This window comes from Gadus morhua, chromosome 20, assembly GCF_902167405.1.
Source record: "Gadus morhua chromosome 20, gadMor3.0, whole genome shotgun sequence".
Classification (NCBI taxonomy): domain Eukaryota; kingdom Metazoa; phylum Chordata; class Actinopteri; order Gadiformes; family Gadidae; genus Gadus; species Gadus morhua.
In genome coordinates, this window is record NC_044067.1 from 17,994,730 (window position 1) to 18,015,112 (window position 20,383).

A 20,383-nucleotide genomic window follows, 5' to 3' on the forward strand; every position below is an offset into this window, starting at 1 on the left:
GGGAAGTTTTGATGGATAAAAAAAATCAACATGATTCTCTTTGAACGTCTTGCAGCCACTATCCGGTTTTGTTTGGGGCCGGCAGACGAATGAAACAGGCCGACAGCATCTGTGTCCAGAAACCTCATCCGTCGTGAAACATTTGGGCACTTGCATACGGGGAGAAAACACACGCTGGAACAATTACGCCCTGATCTGGACTATTGGACTATTGCCGTGGCGTGAACAACCGGGCTTTGAACAACATTCTCCCTCACTCTAGCCTGTCGCCCCCCCCCCCCCCCTCCAGCACACACACACACACACACACACACACACACACACACGCACGCACGCACGCACGCACGCACGCACACACACACACACACACACACACACACACACACACACACACACACACACACACACACACACACACTCACACGAACACACGCACACACACAGACACACACAAGCACAGAGGAGCGCTGTCCACATGGACGTGTGCCTATATATGATTCTGTCCCCATAGAATGGGGTCCAAAAGTCAACAGGTGCAGGCTTTAATCCAAACCCCATTCCATTGAACAGGCATCATCAACGACCAATAATCCAAGTGAAAACCATTGGAAAATATGGTTAGGCCTACACAAGCCAAACAGGACAACAATTTCAAAACGCATCCTTTCTTAATCCCCTTCCACGCCTTGCAGTAAGACCGGCGTGTGTGCATTTATTTGGAGGGACGTGATTTCATGGCGCATAACCAATTCAGAGTCTCCAAGATTTTGGACGAAGAAGCCGAAGAGTGATAAACCGACGTGTGTTAACAATCATCCAACAGCGATGATATGTGGTGTAACGCCCGATCGATATCCTGATGCCCTTCTCTCCTAAACAAGATGACCGTTTTGAATTCCTTCAGCGTGTGTGTGGGGGTCTACGAAACAACGGGATGGGCTTTACCCAGGGACGCAGCGGAGAGAGCTTCTAAAACAATATGATTGTCCACAGCAAAAAAAGCCTGCAGCAACTTTTTGGAAGCGGCAGGTTTAATCTGCATGTATCTGGTTTGTTGCCCTCATGCACACATTGGCGTCCGAGCCGACGGCGTGAAGGATCGATCTCTGTGCTGCTTGCTGCACGGAGTGGAGATCGATGTGGCTGCTGAAGAAAAGGGCTGGCCCCCTGCCGAGGCGTGGAACAAGTGCGCCTCCCTTCCCCTCTGTTGCGCGTATTCATAGTTAGGGGCTCGGGCTTGGCTGTTTTTAAAAAGGCAAGGCAGTGCTCGAGTGGATCAGTGCAGCTCAGGAAAGTTCTCGGGTGGAGAGAGTATCGGAATCCGTTTGGGGAAAGAAAAGGTGCTCGGGCAGAAGTTGAGTGTTTATTTTTTGGCGTGTATGTGTTACTGTGAGAGACTCGCGTGTATACCGCTGCAGGAGAAGGCAGATCTTGGGCAGAGAAAAGCGCGCCGCTTGAACTGGTTCTGTGTGTGATAGATGTTGTTGCATGCTGCACTGCAGCCTGTCAGTGTTCACCCCTCTCAGCAGACAAGAGCGCACTCGTTTGGATGAAGACTCTCGGGCTTTAGCTTAAAAAATAATTGGATTATCAGAATCGGACCGCGTTTGTGTGTTCGTTAGAATAAAGCTTCTATATATATATTTATATATAGTATTTTTTCTTTTTGTATTTGCGACAAATTTGCACATTTTTCTCCAACCACACCGCAGACATGTTTTTGAGTTTTTGCCTTTTGGTGACATTCGTCCTGGGGCTGTCCGGCTGCTTAGGCTCCTATGTGCCGTGCGAGCCCTGCGACGACAAGGCGATGTCCATGTGCCCCCCGGTGCCGTTGGGGTGCCAGCTGGTCAAGGAGCCCGGCTGTGGCTGCTGCCTCACGTGCGCCCTGTCGGAGGGGCAGGCGTGCGGGGTTTACACCGGGACCTGCACCCAGGGCTTGCGCTGTCTGCCGCGGAGCGGAGAGGAGAAGCCCCTACACGCCCTCCTCCACGGCAGAGGCGTGTGCACCAACGAAAAAGGATACAAACCGTCTCATCCTCCCATAGGTAAGATGCCTCCGCCGCGGCCGTCTGCTCTTCTGCCGCCCCGCCGCACGCACCCAGGACGACATGGTGGAGATAACGGGTCAGAGGGCGGGGAGGGTGCATTGGCAGGGGATATGGAGGAATATCGGGCGCTTACACCATGTCGCGTGTGACAGATGGCGAGAGGTGCCGTCTGATTAGCGCGTCCCGGGCGCGATTAAACCGTGCGCCTCCCCGTGACCGAACACCGAAGAAAGAGATTGCACCTTAAGGCTTGCAACAGACACTTCTTACACTTTTACAAAACACTATTTGAGGTAGACACTTGCGAATAAGTTGGCCGGATGTGAAATGTTTTGGTTGAGTTGGAGTTGGAGATGCATGATCGTTCGTGCGTAAATACCCGTATTGCAGCATCGCTCCAGTTCTCCCCGTCCCCAGAGCGCAGATAGAAAAGTCTCGACCACTAAGCCTCAACAATATATCGCTACCCTACTGATGCACTGTGGCCCGTTAGCCAATCTTATTGCAGAGTGACCGTAGCTCTGTGTTCTATCTGTCTATGTTATACACATTCGTTTCCCTCTCTATCTCCTTAGAGCCTGCCTTCTTCGCTATTTTCCATTTCAACCTCACGAAAGAGAGCGTAGGCTATTACATGCGCTTGGAGCGTTTGCTTTTTGACTATGTGATCCTTTACCGCGGGTTGGTTGAGCAGCCTAGATTTTAGATATGAGATATTTACAGAGAGGGAGAGGGAAAGAGAGAGAGGGAGAGAGAGAAAGAGAGAGAGAGAGAGAGAGAGAGAGAGAGAGAGAGAGAGAGAGAGAGAGAGAGAGAGAGAGAGAGAGAGAGAGAGAGAGAGAGAGAGAGAGAGAGAGAGAGAGAGAGAGAGAGAGAGCGCACCCTGACTTTCAGCCGCATGTCTGTCCTTCCAGAGTTATTTGTTAACTTGTCAACTGCAAAAGTAGGGGGCAGCACCAAAGGTTTCGGCTTCATGCCACATACTATGAAATACCGCCGGGCTCCTTTCGGTTGTGGACGGCCTCTGAGGGCTCCTCGCACCTAGTATGCAGAGCGCATCTCCTTCAGACGCCATGGGATTAATTGAAACAACATTAGACACAAGGTGCTGATGCTGAATCTATTCGTGCCGTTTACATACAAAGTACTCCTTAAGCCAAGCTTTGTTCTTAGGATCGTTGCGCGGAAGAAAAAAAGTGTGTCCATGTCTGTGTGTACGCGCGTGTATTTTTCAGCGTGACCTGTGGGGTGTGTGTATTTACACAGGCCCAGAACTGTTTGTGTCTGAGCCTGTGTCGCTTAGAGTGGTTAAAAGTGATCACGCTTCAGACATGGATCCAAGTGTGTGTGTGTGTGTGTGTGTGTGCATGTGTGTACATGTATGTATCAGAGTGTATACTTGAGTCTATATGTATATGTGTGCACTGCATTCGTGTGTGTGTGTGTGTGTGTGTGTGTGTGTGTGTGTGTGTGTGTGTGTGTGTGTGTGTGTGTGTGTGTGTGTGTGTGTGTGTGTGTGTGTGTGTGTGTGTGTGTGTGTGTGTTTGTGTGTGTGTGTTGGTGTGCATGCATGAGTGCCGTCTCCTCCGTCTGTCCACAGTGGCAATCAGACACTTTTCCTGGCCCCGGGCGGTGCATTTATTGCACGGGCGCTCAGTCGCAACACAGTGATTCAGCAGAATGCCTACGGCGCTGCTCTCTGCTGTTCCATGAACATAGCTGTCGGCCGCGCAGCTCCCTCTGAGGGGGGGGGGGGGGGGGGGGGGGGGGGGGGAGGCAGTTGTGGAGGAGGAGTTGGGGGAGGCTGGGGAGGGGGCGGGGTGAGTTGAAGCCATGCTGGGTTCCTGTGGTGTGGGGTTGCAGCCCGTCTGTGCCGTTTCCCTCGCTCAGCCGGTGCTGAGGGAGGGAGGGAGGGAGGGAGGGAGGGAGGTAGCTACCGACCGCTATCACTCCCAAGTCGTCTGACCAAGCTAGCTTTGTTATTGTTTTGTGTTAGTTGTAGTAGCATCATAGCTGCTATTGTTATTGAACGGCGGATGGATCGAACCTCTAGCTGGTAAACGGTAGCTACATTGTTGAGACAATTGTCTCCCTGTGTTTCTGTTGTCCTTGGTTCTGTTGATTTATCTTGTCGAGAGTAAGTTAGGGTTTGGGTGGAGGTGGAGGGTGCGGGGAGAGTTCTGGACCTTGTGAGTGATTGGTGGGTAGATGGGAAGTCTTTGCCAAGAGATATGACTTCAAGGCAACAGGCGCCCCTCTGGGCCCTGCTCCGTGAAAGAACCGTATGTTTGAACAGATTGCTATTTGCCAAGAAACAAAAAGATGATTAGGAAAGGGCTCCTAAATCCAGGGAACTTTAATCGTACGCTGGCAGGCGCGCCAGGCCCTTTCATTTCACATGCGGCAGGAAACCTGGCAGCCTTCTTTGTCAAACCTGTTGAAACCCTGCATTGGCTTTGCAGCGGTAGTGTTGCTGTTAGGGTTTCTCTATTTTCTTATTCATGTAAGGCAATTTGTTCTGCTGGCAAACACTTGGAAATGTTTGAGTTCATTCAGTTCAGGTGAAAAGTAAATTATTGTTTGGTTTTTTGTTCATCAGAGCGAAGGATGGCAATGAATCACATACAATGGTGAAATTTGAGCTTCAGCTGTGTAAACCCTTTGCTTTTATTGCAAATAATCGAATGGCTCTTTCTATCTTCCTACTTAAAATGAAGAGCATCCATCATTCTCTGGTCAATGCGTTGAATGCACAAAATATGACTGCAGGACACACCCTGGGCCACAGCTGCTTGTATCGCTTGACACTTTCACAATGAACTTGCACACAACAAAGATATTTTCATTTCAATTCCATCGCTAGCACATTGTAGCTCTGTGTGTGAGAGAAAGCCTAGAGACCAGAGCCAAGCGCGAACCACCAGAGATCCATTTCAGTTGCCATGACGATATGCAAGATCTGTCGTATCGAGATACCATGCAAGGACTTCCAAGAGTCAATCCACCGCCTTCCCAGGCCCGTGTTACCTAAGAACGGCCGGAGAAAACCTGTTTGACTTGATACATGGAAGGAATCAAGCTCGGGATTTTCTTTTCTTTACATCTGCTTCCGAGGTGCCAGTCTTTCAATGGTAGAGGGAAAGATTTCTCTGACACGCTTGTCTGATTTCATCCTATAAAGTTTTACAGCAGTCTTGGTGCGGCATGCCGCTCACAGACACCTGGCTTGCTAACATGAACAGCTGTGAGGTGCATCAGCTTACACAGTAGTCTTTCTCTGTCAAGAGCCTCTGACAACTATGGATGCCCACATGGCGCTCTCTAAAAGGGCATGGAGATTTGGCACAACTCAAACAGGTTTGAAAACCTAGAAAGGCAGAACAGTGGATTACTGTGTAGAGCCTGTGGGGAAAAAGACACAAAGGACACACATACCTTCAGGGTTAGATATTGTCACTTTAGCATTGTCCACGGCACACAATCCTTAAATTTAAGATTTATTGTATTGACCTGGTTAGCATACACACTGTGCTCCATTCAGAACATTTGAGATGTAATCCAGTTCATTTACAACATGCTTGCCCTTTCCCTGTTCCCTAGTTGGATTGGCACATTTTCAGTGCACAACCACTACAATCTGTGGATTGTATTAACTTGGCCTTCAGCCTTCGCTCATGGCATGGCAGTTTTGTTAGAAACTGCATGAAACTCTGGCATCCAATGGCGACCCCCTGCCTCACGCCCCTAAATGATGATAGTCCCCCGGCCAACAACTCCTGGCCCCAACTCTGACCTTGGGACAGGTATTCCAAGGTCAAGATAAATGCCACAATAAAAAAAAGTTGATTGAGTGGGCTACTGCAAAACCAAACATAGTGTTAACCCGAAAACAGTGTATATGTTGGCTTGTCCCTTCCATTCCCCCCCCTCCAGGGATCTTTCTTTATAGGTCTCTGGGAGGCTCTCTGCTCACGGAACGTGAGCTCAGGAATCCTAACTTCCAGCCAATATAGCTGCTGGTGCCATGAGAGAGCCAGAACATTGTCACACCCAGCAATTGTGTTGTGGTGCCGTGACCCGAAAACAGGTTGCGCCTGTCCATGTGGCTTATTGAGGAGCCAAGCTCAAGATGTGGGTTGAGACCTCAGAGCGAAATTAGGAGCGCAGCCTAACTTGACCATCTGTACAACACTGATACTGTATGTTTTCTGATGTAACTGGTTTAGTTTTAAACTACAGTTTACCTCTAGAGGCTGTACAAAGAAATATATTCACCTTTTGCACACTTCATTCTCCCCCTTCATCCATTAAAATATAAATTCTAATACTTGGATTGTTCTCGGGGTTATTTATAACATTCAGAGAAACAGGAAGCCATTTGATTGCGATGAACATATGTAAGCACAATACCATGGGGAAAAGTTGTTCCCTGGAAGTCCAGGATGCTGAAAAAATGCGCTTGGCAGAACACAAACTTGCATCTAACCTGCGGAAACAGTACAGAACACACTGTGCAACAAGGGTAATGTAGGGTTAAGGCTGCGGGAATTAGTTCTGTTGTGCTGAAACAAACGAAAATCATCTTTACGTCTTGTCAGTAGTTAGGTATGGTGTTGCGGTATTAATATATTTGATTTTGATGGTCAATCGTTTAACAAATTTGGACCAAAAATTAAGTATTCTAAAAAATCTATACTGTAGTAGCATTTTGCATAACTCATCTGCTGGCTTGTCAGCCGCAGTGTTTCTGCTCTAGAAAGCCAGGGGTTATCGGGCCATGGGCAGAAGTGGGTAGAATTTCCCGCAGTATAGGGCCAGATCTCCCACGACAGATTCAGCCTTTTGGCGCTGGATGCTACTGCTGCTGCTGCTGCTGTGTACAAATGTTGAGAAAAGCCTTTCGAAATCAATCTTTAACGCGGTCTGCACTGTTACACGTCGCCAGAAATTCGAACCTTACTAGAAGTATTGGGAATAACGTCCATCAATGCTTAAACATGTTGCTGTCATCAACAATGATCTGCCATGGTTACATTGGTTAAAGGTGCACTGATTCATGCATATTGTCGAACATACTAACCGAAGATGGGAGGATTTGACATTTGGACCTTTAAATGACTAAATCCTAGTGGTGCTAAACGTTTTTACTTCTGTTGACCTCGAAATGGCATTTGTCTTTTCATTGAGACGACCAGGCATTTATTTTTTAATTTGACCAAAGATCACGTTAATGATGCATTGAAAGAAAAGAAGGCACAAATGACCGATAAAGTTGGTCAGTACCTTTACTTTTAGGAATACGATGGCAAGGTTATTATTAGCTAAGGAAAAGCGCTTCTCTCAAATGTTTAATCGGAGCTCATACTCTTGAGAGAATCCTCTTGAAGGCGGTTTATAACTTTTTTTATTCTCTGGGCTTTGCATTCACCTCCGTGACGATCCTGGGTAATATTGATGAAGCAATAATTGAGCACAGATGTAAATTTTTAAACAGAGTATCAGGTGCACCTCTTTTGGCTCCTCCACTCCTCTTGTTCTAATGAAATCTTCATTAGTTGAGGAAGAGAGAGAGACCGAAAGAGAGAGAAAGGGTGAGGCAGCAGGTGAAAGACAGAGCAAGAGAGAGGAGAGAGAGTGAGACAGAGGGGGAGGCAAAGAGAGAGAGTACAAGAGAGAGAGCAAGAGACAGTGAGATAGAGGGTGAGACAGAGTGGGAGTCATAGAGAGGAAGAGAGAGAGAGAGGGTGAGAGACTCGGAGAGAGAGACACAGAGATAGAGAGAGAGCGTTGGGCTCAGCTGAATGGAGAGGTTGCACGTGACCAGGCAGTGTTGGCCGGTGTCCAGAGTCTTGGCTGTGTTTCAGTAGTTAAACACAGACCCTCTAAGCTTGCTTTACAAGCTGGGGACCCAGAGCATGGAAAAATTGTGATTTTTTTTCTTTCTTTGTGGCTGCAGGGCCCACTTCAGAAAAGATGAATTCAACTGATTTAGTGAGAATGAGAGAGAGAGAGAGCGCGAGAGAGTGAGCGAGAGCGCGCGAGAGAGTAGGAGAGAGAGAGAGAGAGAGAGAGAGAGAGAGAGAGAGAGAGAGAGAGAGAGAGAGAGAGAGAGAGAGAGAGAGAGAGAGAGAGAGAGAGAGAGAGAGAGAGAGAGAGAGACTGTTTTCCTTTACAATGGATACACTCTACACTGGGCAACAAGGGCAGAGTGGGGTCTCTTTCAATAGTAGTCCTCAGGTAACGTGCCCCCTAAAAACGCAACATAACATTACTCATATTACGTTACATATTAATATTCTTCACGCCAAACTGCAAGAGAGACACGCATTCATTGATATTTTCAGTTTGTGTTAAATACCTTCTAGAGCTGATCTATTGAACCTGCGGAATGAATAAGACGGCTAAGAGAAAAATGAATAGACAGTTTTTCTTCACCATGGCAACAAGCATCATGTATGGATGAGCGCTTGAGTGGCGTATTTATTTATAACAGTTTATGGCCTTGCAGTCTGAGCAGGCAGACACGCGGACATATCCAAACACAAACCATGGCGCTGCCAAGTCATGAGTCCCGAGATTAGTTTCAAAGAGGCAGCACTGCAGCTCAGAAGCCAAAGACCCGATTCTGGTAATCACCTCCCACCCCCACCACCACCCACCACTACCCACCACCACCCTACACCCACCTCCCCCACTCTCCCATATGCCCTAGACACCCATGCTGTGTCAGGCTATTTTAATTCCTTGGGAGTAGCTATGTCCTTGTTCAATCCTCCATTGCTTTATTTCCCTCCGTTGTCTTGTCTTTTACCAAAGAGAGAGAGGAGGGCAAATCTGTCTGCTTCAAATAATTCAAATAATAAAAACATAGTTACCCCAGTCCCTGATTCCTCTTATACGACAGAGTTTATTTGCTTTATGTTAATCAGTTATATAATGCCGCCCATCCTAGACAAAAGTTTCTGTCTACATTGACGGCAGGCCTGTCTCTGTCCCAGCCCCCAACCCCCAGCCATGGCGCATCTCTGCAGATTTCCTTGTCAGATAAATATAACCAGGGTCATCCGCTGGCACACACTGCCGCTGCTGCCGGTTAAAGCCCTGGCAAAGGCCCCGGCAACACCCCTGAAGTTATGCTACTATTAAGCCGATGGGCAGGGGCGGAGCCAGCGTAGTGGGGGGCGGGGCGCTTCTTTCGGTGGCCTCAAGGAACCTCTGGCTTTGGCTTTGGGGGGTGGGCATGGGGGCTGGGGGGAGGAGGTGTAGGCTTAAGAGGCTGAGCCCGCCAAAGATAGAAGGAGGAGGGTAAGGGGCTAGCTTAAGGATAAGGGACCTCAACCAACCCTCTAATATCCTACTGGTACAACGCTTGTTATCCCTGGGACCCAACTGCCACCTGGGGGAAGCTAGGTTGCTACACGTTGAGAAAAAAAGGCATTTGGTGAAACAAATGCAATTAAAAAAATCAACACTGTAAACTTAAGATACATTTCCAGTAAGTGTCGTGACTTTCTGCAGCAGAAAATGTGCTTGAATTCATTGCCGAGTTATTTTGTTAGCTTGCGACGCTAGTGGGACGTTGATTCACTTCGTCAGATGCCTCAATGCTTCATGTACTTGGGCCGCTGTGCTACAAACAGCAACTGAGTTTCCAGGCAAGCCTTTGGCAGTCGGGACATATCTGATGGTATTTCAGAAAAGGTCTCACGACGAGCACACAGATGTGCAGCCTGGCGCCTGCTTTTGCCAACTCACTTTGTATTCCAGCCACAATCTGAACTAGCTAACCAAGCTATGACCAAAAAAAAAGCTGACTGTTTAACTTTCAATTAAAGTGAAGTGGTAGAGAAACCAAGGAGATCAAAACCAGGTGAAGACTTAGCACTCTAGTAGGTTGACGTAGCAGATGACCCAAGCTGTATTTATGTGGTTTGTACGAATTCCATAAGGAGATACTTGGATGTAAGGAAGTCTGCATTTAGAGTTGAAGTTCATCAGCTGTTGATCTTTGGTTTCACCCCCCTCCTTCATAAACAAATGGGAAAGCAACATTTGGCGGCCAGAAAGCCTGGGAACTGCATCTGGTCATGCATTTCTGAAGCATTTAAACAACAAGCTATAGAACGGTAAACATGCCGTGCGACGAGGAAGGAGTGAGAATACATCCAGAGGAATGGGAATCTACTTGACTCACTATTTATATGCGCTTTGCTGGGTGAAATATTATCGACTTAAAGACTATAGACTAACACTAGACACTTGTATTCAAAGCTTACTAAGAGGACACTAGGGGTTTTGCATCTTTCTCAGGGATTCCACGAGGTAGACTGCAGACATTGGAGGTGAACCCAGAACCATTTGGCGAGGAGTCAAAAATCAAACCAATACAATATCCTGCCTGATTATGATAATTTGTTTCATGCTGTGTGATAACCCACATCGTGGCACGTCAATCAAACCATACAGTGTGAGCTTAGAGATCGAATTGTTCGGCCAGCCAATCAAAATGTTGCAGTGTGAGTGATCACTTCCATCATACAGCGTCTGCCTGGCTGGATATCTATGAACCAAGTTTGAAAAACATTACAACAATGCGGTTCTTTTTGATATCTTTGTTGACGTACAGATCGTGAGTCACGGGAGTATGACGACGCAATGTCGCCCGATATGGCGGAGGACCTGCAACCGGCCAAGGTGCCCATCATGGCCAAGGAAATCCTGAAGAAGGCCCACGCCGTGCGCAAGGAGCAGAAGAGGAAGCAGGGCAAGCAGCGGTCACTGGGCCCCCCCATGGACTACTCCCCGCTCCCCATCGACAAGCATGAGCCCGAGTTTGTACGTATTCCTTACAACTGCAGAGCCATAATACTGCTGCTTGTGTGACAATTCTCTTGTCAATCCACCCTTGTTTTCTCAGTTTCTAAATCGGTCAAACCTACGAATTTGCCGAAAGTTATTGTGATGGTTTTGTTTAACCCTAAACAGTCTAGAACAAGTTTAATGGCTGTGGTTTCAGTCGCAAATACTTTGACAACAAAGTGAGGCACTTATTATGATCAAAGTTAAAGCAACATCCCAACGCATCAGCCATGGATGTCAACATATCAGCAATGGTCCGGTGATAGTTGTTATTGGGTTATTTTAGAGTGGTTGTTCTAAAGCTTTAAAATTGAGCGAAACATTGACTGTTCTTCTTGATCCTCATTGGTTTGTACTTTTCTTTAAAGGGTCCCTGCAGGAGAAAGTTAGATGGCATCATTCAAGGAATGAAGGACACTTCTCGCGTGATGGCTCTGTCTCTGTACCTCCCAAACTGTGACAGAAAAGGATTCTTCAAGCGCAAACAGGTAGACAGTTTTTGCCACTTATAAAGAGAATTAGAAATAAAAACTTTATTGGTAAAATGCCATCATACATAATATATGTATGCTAAATAATATATGTGCATGCTTATGGTAAGGTGGGGAATTGTGATGTTTTGAAAGATAGATATTCTGACTTTGTAATATTTATTATTAGCGGGACTAAAACACCACATCAAGATATACACTTGCTCCCATGATATTTTACTGAATTCGGAATAAGATACGTATCCTAATCCGATCCAGCATCATTTTAAAACTCTACCGTGTTGTTGTTCTCTGCAGTGCAAGCCGTCTCGCGGCCGTAAACGGGGGATCTGCTGGTGCGTGGACAAGTACGGCGTGCAGCTGCCCGGCACAGACTACAGTGGTGGGGACATCCAGTGTAAGGATCTGGAAAGCAGCAGTAACAACAACAACAATGAGTGAATGAGAATAAAGAACAATATCAACAACGGGGGAAGAACTCTATTACCCACAATCCCCCCCACCTGATCCCCCCTCCCCTCCACCCTTACCCGTGCACCACCTGACCTTGAACCCACACCTTCCTCTCTTGCTCCTCCTCCTCCATCACCATCGTCTTCATCACACCGGTTGACTCCACCCTCCTGTCGCTTTGAGATTTCTTTTTTGGGGGGGGGGGGGTTTGTCGAAAGGAAGAAATAAAAGGAAAAAGAATCCAAACGAATGAATGGGGACACTTATATTTTTCTTTATTTCTTTCTTTACTTTTGTAGGCTCTTTTTGATGTCCAAGCACTCATCTTCGAACAAGGGTATCCCCACTACCACCCCAACCCCCCCACACACCCTGCAAGAACAGACCCCCTAGACTTCTGCTCAAAGTGGGGGGCTCATCTATGTGCTGCCGCTCCCCCTCCCCAGCTACATATATATCAGAATATATACACATATATATATATGATATATTTTTGTAGATGCTGGGATTACAATTCAAATTTTTGTATGATATGAAATTAATGCAAAACTATTGTGGAGGGGGAAAAAACTGCAATTAAGGCATCTTGAATCTAATTGGTTGATTGGTGACGTTATTTGGTTTAAGTGGCTTCGTTCTTTTCCAAAAGAAAATAAGAAAATGAATATCTATGATGAGGTATGGATTGGCTGTAACAGTCGATTCGGTCGGGGTATTTTGTTTGTCACAGCACTTATGAATAGGGGAACCTGCTAAGATGTATGTGTAACTTCAGAAAACTGTGTGTTGAGTGAGTGTTGGTGTTTCCGTGAGTATGTTTCTTTATGTATGATCTTGTATAGATGTACGATGCAACGAGCCTATAACAAAGAATGTCCTTTCTCTCTATATTTTTTCCTTTGTAAGTCACAAAAGCTATAACTAGTGCTTGAAGTGGTTACTGAGCTGGGAATTATTTACTGGCCTTTGACAAGTATGTCGCGGGGACAGACAGAGTGTGAGAAAGAGAGAGAGAGAGCGTTTGACAGCACAATGGTGGACAGGTAACTTCAGATGAACCTATATAAGTGGCTCGTTGACAATGTAGCTAGCCTGAAATGCCAACTGTGCCTATTTGAACAGACACTGCCATGCAGGGCAACACAGACTTTGACAGAGAGTCCTGACTCTACTGGGGAAAATAAAAGATTGACTTTTACATTTTCTCTTTTCAGTAGCTTAAAGTGGCCTGACTCGCACACAAGACAAAGATCATGGAAAATGTTCTGCCCTTGAGCCCTGAACGAACACTCAATCTGTTAAACTAAATAACTATGCCTCGCTTAAGCTAACTCGAGTGCACATTCAGGCTTGTGTTCACCAGGAAGGCCAGTGGATCCTCTGCTCCTATTGGGTGAAGCACAGTTTTGTACGGTATCGTTTGTGCTGTTACCTTTGCCTTCAGTGAAGTAACGACCGCCCACTTTTGAGCCATGAGTGGTGTACTGCTATTACAGTGTAATCGTGGTGTATAACATTACATTTAAATATAGTTATTGAATGTTTTATTTTTTGTTTTATTTTTTTTGCCTTTAGAAACCAACAACGACAATGTTTTGGTGCTTGAAAGAGAAAAAGCATTGTTTCAGCATTGTGTAGAAAAAAAAAGATTGAATCATTGAGAGGATGAGGATGACAAAGCACGTACGCCAGTCCTGTGCTAATATGAATGCAGAGCGGTTAAAAGAGGCTAGCCTTGAGAGACACTAGCCCGATGTATGCATGCCGCTCTGGGGAAATCTTTGTCATTGCGTTTTCGAAAACTTCAAACAATTACAAGTTACGACCATTGCAATTTGGGGGAATCAGTCAACACTTTTCCAACCACACAAGGGTAGCTGGCTAGGTCGGTTAGGGTGTAATTTTCTATCTTTGAGATCAGGTTCTAGTGCCTTCCACCATGAGATGACGTTAGAAAACCGTGGCAAGAAAGTGACAGTTTTTGTTATTTTTCGTGTGGCCTCTACGTTTTACAACAAAAGATTCTAAGTCCACTCCTGAAACAGTTAAAGAACAATGAATGTGGTCGGTCCTTTAAATGTTGTTGTTTTGCTGTCATTTTTTTTTCAAATGTGTCACAAAATCTGGTATTATTCCTCCCCCGTTCCCCAGCTAAACCCCGGGACATTTCTGGACAAGAGTGATTTGTGGGGGGAAAGAGCTGCGTAGCAACTAGCCGGTTCGAACCTCTCTCTCTTCTCTTTCTTTCTTCTATTAATAAGCTAATGGATGGATGTTTGTTTCAAGTGACTGCCAACGTACGCGACTGCCAGAACAGGGGAAGGCCAAAGGATGTTTATAATACAGAGATGGCTTATCAAAGGAGGGCGTGAATCTTTCTCCCAGGTGCATACTCACTTTCCAGTTTTATTGTTGTTTTAGTTTTTTTTAAAGATTTTCAGAGGAGCCCATTTGCTGAATCACAGTGAGAACGTGCGAGAGAGAAACAGCAAGTGCATTTAAAAAATGGCTTTACAGTAGTGAAGGTATACCCGATACCCCCCCCCCCCCCCGCCCCTTCCTCTAAGTCCCAGAACTTGCTTTTAAAAAGAAGCAGCTTGCACTTATTACAAATATTCAGTCTGGGATACTGACACACAATGGCGTCCGTAACGATCAGGTGTCATGAAGCTAAGAGGGAAAAAAAAATGGGGGGGAAAATCAAAAAGAATCCAGGGGACAAACAAAAAAAAGAACAAACAACAGAACATCACAGGAAACCAACAATACATGTGTTATCTTGTTTTTTCTTTCAAAAGGGAAGGATGCTTGAGGTCGTTCTACTTTTCTTTTTGTTTCGTCGACAGGGGCTTTTGTGGCCCATGCCTTGGACTTCACCTGGAATTACATCTTCTAGTTGGTGGGTGGGGGGTTTGGGGGGGGATTGTCTAGAATGATTGACATCCCAGTGTAGCGATGACACAGTGGCTCTTCTGACAGTTCGTAGAACCTAAGGTGGTCAGGGATGAAGGCATTGGGGGGATGTAGTTGGAATCTGGGTTGTGTGGGTGGGTGTGTGTGTGTTTGGGGGGAGGGCCTAAGCCACTTCCTACCCTCCCTAATACAAGGGCTCACCAATTGCATGACGGTAGACAGATTTTAGCTAGACAGTTAACAGGAGCTCTTTGGAATCTGAGGATGTCTTCAGCAACCGGTGGGGGATGACGGGAGTTTTTAGTTCTTTATGTCAAGGTTTAGTGACCAATCACAAGTTTCAGATTGATTTATTAAGAAGATTACACATTTTGCAATCAGAGGAAAATATCGATCGTACAAAACTGAACATGCATGTCTGGTAATTTGTACTTTTTGGTGTTTTGGTGCTAGGTTTAGTTTATTGGGGAGGGAAAAAAAAGAAACTTCTAAACTGTTTGCGACGAGTACATTCCTCAGATTCTTAATCTTCTAATATGGTTCAAACTCATAATCACATACTTCATTCTACAGTAGTACTACAGTAACGACAGCTCTTTTATGTGACTCTTTACTACAGTTATAACAACAGGTTTTTGTTTTGGTTTGTTTGTTACTCTGGTAGACAATACAATTGGTCGCTAGGATACGGGGTTAAAATGGCTTGAGAAATCACCCTGGCAGGATATAAAGGTGGATATGAACACGGTCAGCATTTGGAACTGCAGGAAATTAATTAAATGAAAAAAAAGGAAAAAATACAAAAAATCGCAAATTATTAAAGTGAATATCACTGTGTAATATTTATTCAACTTGTAATTTATGTACTCGTTTAACCTTTGTCTCTTTTTTTTGTTATGACAAAGCATTTATTTAAATAAAGTTATGTATTCATTTAAGCACTTGACTGTTTGTTTTCCGTTGACTTGCATTTACTACGACTAAAGAAGAGAGTAAGGGTTAGGGTTAGGGTTTTTTTAAAGCGTTTTTTCCAAAATGTCCAACCATCTCATCTGACAAACTGTTCATAAGACATAATCAGATTTTAATTCCAAAATAACTTTTTCTTACCATTTTACTTTACTTTAAAATGAAAGGTTATTTTCCAATATGTTAAATGAGCAAGTAGAGGTGATCAGAGGGTATCACGCTCAAAGACACAGGGTCTAAAAAGGGGACAAACACACCATATTCTGGCTTGGAAACAAACACCCTAACCTCTCATTATATACATCTCATTATATACCTTTCCACTGACAAACCCAGTTAGTAAGGCCCTTTGTATACAAGACCTGCAATAATTTTTGGGCTGAATCACAGTGGCATTAAACATCTTCAACACCAATTTTCTGATGAGGCACCCAGACATTAGAAAGAGACAGGAAGTGCATATCAGGCCGCACAGGAAGTGACTTCATAAAGCCTAGCCTAAGGTGGTAGTAACCTGGTTTTCAACACGGTAGTCAAAAAAGATTGCAGAGGAACCAGGAAGTCATGTAGTGTGAGTTTGAAGTTCAAAGTGTAATTAATTCCGTTGGAAGCATGAATCAAATGAGTGAGTGGGGGTCTGCTGTAAGGGGGCCCTTTTATGACCGCTTAATGGTGGCATTGCCTGAAAAACACATTATTCACTCCCTTCATCTCTCCCTCTCTGACTATCCCCCCTCTCTCTAACCTCATTCCCCTCTCTCTCTCTCTCTCTCTGTCTATTAATCCCTTCTCTCCCTCCCTCTGTCTGAATATCACCCATTTCTCTCCCTTCATCTCCCTCCCTCTCTCTGTCTATTACCCCTTTCACCCTTAGTCTCTCTGTGTGTCTGTCAACCGTTTCTCTCCATCCCTCTCTCTTTCTATTACTCCTCTCTCTCCCTCCCTCTCAGAATATCACCCCTTTCTTTCCCTCCCGCTCTCTGATTATCATCCCTTCATCTCCCTCCCTCTCTCTGACTATCCCCCCTTCTCTCCCTTTATCTCCCTCCCTCTCTCTTTATATTACCCCTTTCTCTCCCTTCATCTCCCTCCCTCCCTCTGAATATTACCCCTTTCTCTCCCTTCATCTCCCTCCCTCCCTCCTCTCTCTGAATATTATCCCTTTCTCTCCCTTCATATCCCTCCCTCTCAGAATAATACACCTTTCTCTCCCTTCATTGCTGTCTCTTTCTCTTTCTATTACCCCTTTCTATCCCTTCATCTGCCTCCCTCTCTCTTACTATCCCCCCATTCTCTCTGTTCATCTCCCTCCCTCTCTCTGAACATCACCCCTTTCTCTCCCTTTATCTCTCACTCTATGTCACCCATTCTCTCCCGTCGTCTCTAACTCTTTCTCTCTCTACCTCTGTCCCTGTAGTTCTTTCTCTTGCACTCTCTCCCTTCCTCTTCCCTTACACTCTATCGATCGCTGTCATCCCCTTTTCTCCCTTCATCTCTCCCACACCCTCTCTACCTGTCTGTCTCTCTCATGTTCTCTCTTAATTTCTCTTACCCTCTCACTATATCTCTCTCAGTCACCCAATCTATCCCCCTCTCTGTTAGGAAATACGGGGTGGGTCAATATAACATGTCAGAATGAGAAACAAGTGTCTGCTCACATGCATTTGGTTATGTTTGTATGCATGTGTGTTGAGGTGTGTGAAAGTGTGCTTGAGATTATGTGTGTGTGTGTGTGTCTATGTGTGTGTGTGTGTGTGTGTGTGTGTGTGTGTGTGTGTGTTGTGTGTTGTGTGTGTGTGTGTGTGTGTGTGTGTGTGTGTGTGTGTGTGACACTGTGTTACTGTGTTTCTGTGCATGAGTTTCTGTTTGAGTGTATATGTGCTTGTGTGTTCTATATGTCAATGGAGAACACCCTCCCCTCCCGCTCCCCCTACATCCTTGAATGGAACTATGCTTATACTCAGAGAGGGACTGGACTTCACAGGAGTGAGGTCTGCCCTCAGATCTCCCAGAAACAACGTCTGGCCATCTTTATCCCCTGGTGCATTGCGGGATGTGACAGAACAGGGCTTTTTTTGTTGTGTGTGTGTAAGCGGGGGGGGGGGGGGGGGGGGGGGGGGGGGGGGGGGGGGGGGGTGTTGCACACAGCATCTGTCCCCTGGGAGCAGGGGAGTTTGAGCAGGTCCAGATGGAAGTGATTGACACAGCCATGAAAGGCTTTAGGACAACCAGCCCCCCCCCGGACTCCCAGAACTACACAATGATCAAGGCTGCCTTAAAAGAAGGAGACTGGGGTACTTCGATGTGTTTGTGTATGATAGTGTGTGTGTGTGTGTGTGTGTGTGTGTGTGTGTACGTGTGTGTGTGTGTGTGTGTGTGTGTGTGTGTGTGTGTGTGTGTGTGTGTGTGTGTGTGTGTGTGTGAGTGTGTGTGTGTGTGTGTGTGTGTGTGTGTGTGTGTGTGTGTGTGTGTCTGTGTGTGTGTGTGTGTGAGTGTGAGGGTGTGTGTGTGAAATGTCAAATCATAATTCAGACTCATTCATTACTTGCTGTGTTAATAGTTGTGTGTATTTGTGAGTGTGTCGGGGTGGGGATGGAGGGTGGCGGGGTGGCATATTTGCAGTTTTAAGTGTGTATTTGTGCATTGCCTGTGTTTTAGTGTGTTTGTGTGTGTGCCTGTATGTGTGTGCATGCATGTTTGAATGCACATTTGCATCTGTGTGTGTGTGAGCACATGCACACATTTGTATGTCGTGAGAGTGAGGTTAAAGACTCGCGGGTCAGAGGGGAACATGTGCACGAGATTTGATTTGCGAGGCAGTGAACATGACTATTACGATTTGTCTTCAAAGAAACTGACAACTGCACTTAGGACTTCAAAGCCCTCATGCCCCCTTTTATTACATAATTAGGGCGACAACGCTGCATGGCTACGTCTAATCTCAACACGCAGCTCACCTCAAGAACCAGACCCCACCCCTAGGTTTGCTCCATGACAGTCCGTTGTGTGTGTGCGTGTGTGTGTGCGTGTGTGTATGTGCGTTTGTGTGCGCTTGCGTGTGTTGAGCGTTACTAAGAACATGTTTAAAGCTCAGCCTCTGACACTACGGTTTTGGTTTGAGGGTGGGGTGGGAGGGGGTCCATCTCGATGACCGCCCGCCACCCGGTTTCATACCATCTTGGTTGCGATGCCTTCAAGTGGGGGGATCCGTGCGCCTCATGCACCTCATGCATTCCATGTGACCTTTTCCCCTCTTTTTAGAAGCAATGATGGGGCATAAGACCATGTACAGTTACAAATGGCATACAGATGTTTACTGCATAATAGGGAGCCTGGCTAATAACTGCTTTGTGTTCTTGGTTACGCTATCTCTTAGAAGACAGTGATCTACTTTGTCACCGGCGTGGAGATGAAAGGCGACTCGCGAAAGAATGTGAAAGGCAGTTTGGACTAAATCATACAATTGAGTAGTAGTGGAATCCTCCGATGCCAGGGGTTGAAGGCAAAGAGATAAGTGTATGCTAGCTATTTATCTATTTTAAGCCAGCCCTTCCATCCAACACGGGCTCAGACGCTGAATCCAAATAGAGGGTTTCGGTGCGGGGCGGATGTAAGTGTGTGAACCGCAGCTCTTTTTTGTGTGTTTCTTTAGCTTACCTGGAATGAGATCCTTACATCCTCGATCCTACACGCCTCAACCCATAAGGGCTTTGATAGTCTTATTGCTGGCGCGCATCGAAGTATTGATGCGTTAGGAAGACAGTGTGGGCCTTCTTTACAGCTCGGCCCAACTAAGCCTGGGCTTCGACAAAATAACTTCCTGAGGAAGAAAAACCCAAATTGGTTAGATTTATGAGGGATGTGGAGCAACAGCGAAAGTATGATGGGAAGTCGTGGCTTAGTTCTCAGAATTGTGCTGGTTTAAAAGATGTTCAATAAAGATGTAGACAGGGTATCTGTCAAGCCGAAGACTCCTGTGTTCCATAAATACGTGTATATGATCTGATCCAACTCAACTACTTTGTTGTACATAATTAAAAGTATATGCACACCAAAAAACAAGGACAATAAAATTGTCATCAAGAACATATTTGCACTTGTCAAGGGTGCCAACTAACTCTAAACAGATATTTTTTTGATTATGCCGTATGAAATATCTATATCTATATCTATACAGTATATATAAATTAATTCTGCAAGCAGCTGTGTGCTGTGTGTTGAAGCTTTCCTGTAATGTCTCAACCCTTACACACAGTTATTTGGTCAGACAAAGCTGATCGAATGCTAGGTAACATAAAGCAGTAGAGCAATTAAATAGAAGCGGCAAGTGAATGATATTGCTGAGTCAGCCGGTGCTAGCACATCTTTAATCTACACCTGTGTGCCCTCCAAAGCAATCCTAAAGCCATGGGGGCCTTTATGTTCATTTCTTTGTACACTACAAACCACAAAGAACGTTGGGAATCGTAATGCTTATGTGTGTTTAACATAGTTACCATGGTGTAGCTTGATGGAACGTGAAGATAAAAGACATACTGTGTGAAGTAGAGTAGTGGTGAGAACAACAAGCCTTCAGGGTACAGGCTAGAGGCGCTTTTTTGCCCCACACAAATATCTGTGTGTGTAGGTGTGGTAGTGTGCATATGT

General features: G+C 45.7%; 1 protein-coding gene across 2 annotated transcripts; it reads left to right on the forward strand.

Annotated features, from left to right (window-relative positions):
- Positions 1-1,230: 1,230 nt before the first annotated feature.
- Positions 1,231-15,705, forward strand: igfbp5b (insulin-like growth factor binding protein 5b). 2 transcript variants are annotated; one of them, XM_030343256.1, is made up of 5 exons: positions 1,231-2,048; positions 10,678-10,886; positions 11,279-11,398; positions 11,699-11,798; positions 12,154-15,705. In XM_030343256.1, exons 1-5 carry the CDS (start codon positions 1,715-1,717, stop codon positions 12,162-12,164), a joined length of 774 nt encoding a protein of 257 aa, XP_030199116.1. In that variant the 5' UTR covers positions 1,231-1,714; the 3' UTR covers positions 12,165-15,705. The 2 variants fall into 2 exon arrangements, with proteins under 2 accessions (XP_030199116.1, XP_030199115.1); XM_030343255.1 differs by having other exon boundaries at positions 1,232-2,048; positions 11,699-15,705.
- The last annotated feature ends 4,678 nt before the right edge of the window (positions 15,706-20,383 follow it).

Bases quoted from the DNA above. Each gene is read 5' to 3' on its own strand.
- igfbp5b (XM_030343255.1), top strand. From the start codon at position 1,715: ATGTTTTTGAGTTTTTGCCTTTTGGTGACATTCGTCCTGGGGCTGTCC. The intron at 2,049-10,677 runs GTAAGATGCCTC...GTTGACGTACAG, and splicing joins ACCGTCTCATCCTCCCATAG to ATCGTGAGTCACGGGAGTAT. The intron at 11,399-11,698 runs GTAGACAGTTTT...TGTTCTCTGCAG, and splicing joins GATTCTTCAAGCGCAAACAG to TGCAAGCCGTCTCGCGGCCG.